Source organism: Pyxicephalus adspersus, chromosome 5 (genome assembly GCF_032062135.1).
Source record: "Pyxicephalus adspersus chromosome 5, UCB_Pads_2.0, whole genome shotgun sequence".
NCBI lineage: Eukaryota > Metazoa > Chordata > Amphibia > Anura > Pyxicephalidae > Pyxicephalus > Pyxicephalus adspersus.
In genome coordinates this window covers 24779623-24781435 of record NC_092862.1, presented here as the reverse complement: position 1 = coordinate 24781435, position 1813 = coordinate 24779623, and the positions used below count along the sequence as shown (strand labels likewise).

Below are 1813 nucleotides of genomic sequence, written 5' to 3'. Positions count from 1 at the left end.
CTGATATAAAATTTGGTAGAGGGCCTGGGCAATGGGAGAGTGGGCAGGTTGTTCCGCCCACTTCCCTGAGCCCAGGATTTGTACAGGGGACATAGTCTGCGGCTCTGGTCGGTGTGGCCCCCCCAGCAGGGTCCTGCTCCTGACCCCGCTCGAGGGGGGGCACCAGACTGAGCTGCGGACCACGGCCTGTTTTATCCTGCCTGTTGAACTCTCTACTTCAGCGGCTCCGCTGAAGAGAGAGTTCAGTGGGCCGTATATGGCCCAGGGGCCATGGTTTGCCCATGCCTGGTCTAAGGGAAAGCCAATTAACACAACTGCATGTTTTTGGGATGTGGAGGAAACCAGAGTACCCGGAGGCAACCCAAGCACATGCAAGAACATACAAACTCCTAGCAGATAATGTCCTGGCTGAGATTTGAACCTGGAACTCAGCGCTGCAAAAGAGTGATAACCTCTTGGCCAACTATTAATAACCCCAAATTGGTGTAAGATAATTAAAGCGTACCTAAACTCAGAAATTTCACTTTACATAAAAGGGTTTTTTTTTTTTTTTTTTTTTGCAACACCCAACACACCTAGGCAATCGAGAATGAATGGGAGCGCAAAGCCTCCTGGGATACCAATGTCAGGCATCCCGGAGGGTCTTGTGTGCTCTTTCTGCGCATGCCCGAGCATCTGGGACATGTGCAGAAGAAGCCTTTTCACGCAAAGAGTTTGAGACAGTGGCGCATGCTCAGTGAGATCGGCAATTTTTTTCCATCCTAGGTCACCTAGTCTCGCACCTGGGTTGGGTGACGTAGGATGAAGAACCTGGAAGAAGAGGAGAAGATGGCGGCGTCTGGAGCACCGGCTTTGGGATGATGCGGGACACCCCAAGATGGATCAGACTGCCCTGCGGGATTGTAGGTAAGTGTACTTTTTTTTGTCTGTTATCATTTTAGCTCCTCTTTAATACCCTGTTTTCTTGACATTTGAAGCAGTAGCCCCATCATTGTCTTCAATGGAAGAAGAAATGGTGCCCCATTTGTGACAAAAGTGAGAGGATCAATGCCCCATCACTGGTGTCAGTAGGATTATTAATGCCCTATTTTGATGCTGGAGGGAGAAATATTGTCCCATGCTTGGCATTAATGAAAGAAGGAATGGTGCCCCACTGCCAATGACAATAAGAGACATCGTGCCCCATCCTTGGCAAAACTGGGAGAATTATTGCCCCATTGTTGGTGTCAGAAGGCATAGTGCCCCGTTGATGACGTCAGTGGGGGGTAATAGTGTAGGAATGTGGGCAGATTTCAGGGTATTAGTGATTTATTCGTCTTGCATCCCAGCACATAATACCGGGCACTATCTTATATCACTGGTGCTGGTAGCTCGGACTTATCGTCTGCAGTAAGTGCCGCACACAGCCGCCTCTATGGCACTGACCCCGGTGCTGCATGCATACACTCATACTGTGCTCACCCCTCCTCCATCATTTCCCCGCTTATCCTCCTCCTCCCGCGCTCGGGGGTCTCGGCCTGTGCAGTGATGGAGCCCGGGCTCTGTGCGGTGTCCGGGGCCCTGTGCTTCTATCTGGCCGCTCTGTGCCTACCGTGCGGCGCCCTCACCTACTCCATTCCCCTGCAGCGTCCGGAGGATTGCTCGCCTCAGGAATACTACGAGCCCGGGAACCTGACGTGTGTGCCGTGCCCGGACAGCCAGAGGCCCAGCCACGGAGGTAGGTACACACCGGGGACACCCTGCACCACACGGGGGACACCCAGCACCACACCGGGGACACCCTGCACCACACCAGGGACACCCTGCACCACAC

At 53.1% G+C, this 1813-nt stretch overlaps 1 protein-coding gene across 1 annotated transcript in view; it reads left to right on the top strand.

Moving 5' to 3' along the window:
* Positions 1 to 1422: 1422 nt before the first annotated feature.
* Positions 1423 to 1813, top strand: part of TMEM67 (transmembrane protein 67) — a 32386-nt gene continuing 31995 nt past the window's right edge. Inside the window, exon 1 of the mRNA XM_072413244.1 lies at positions 1423 to 1717. Within this exon, the coding sequence (XP_072269345.1) occupies positions 1528 to 1717 (190 nt within the window). The 5' untranslated portion in view covers positions 1423 to 1527. The remainder of the gene's footprint in view (positions 1718 to 1813) is intronic.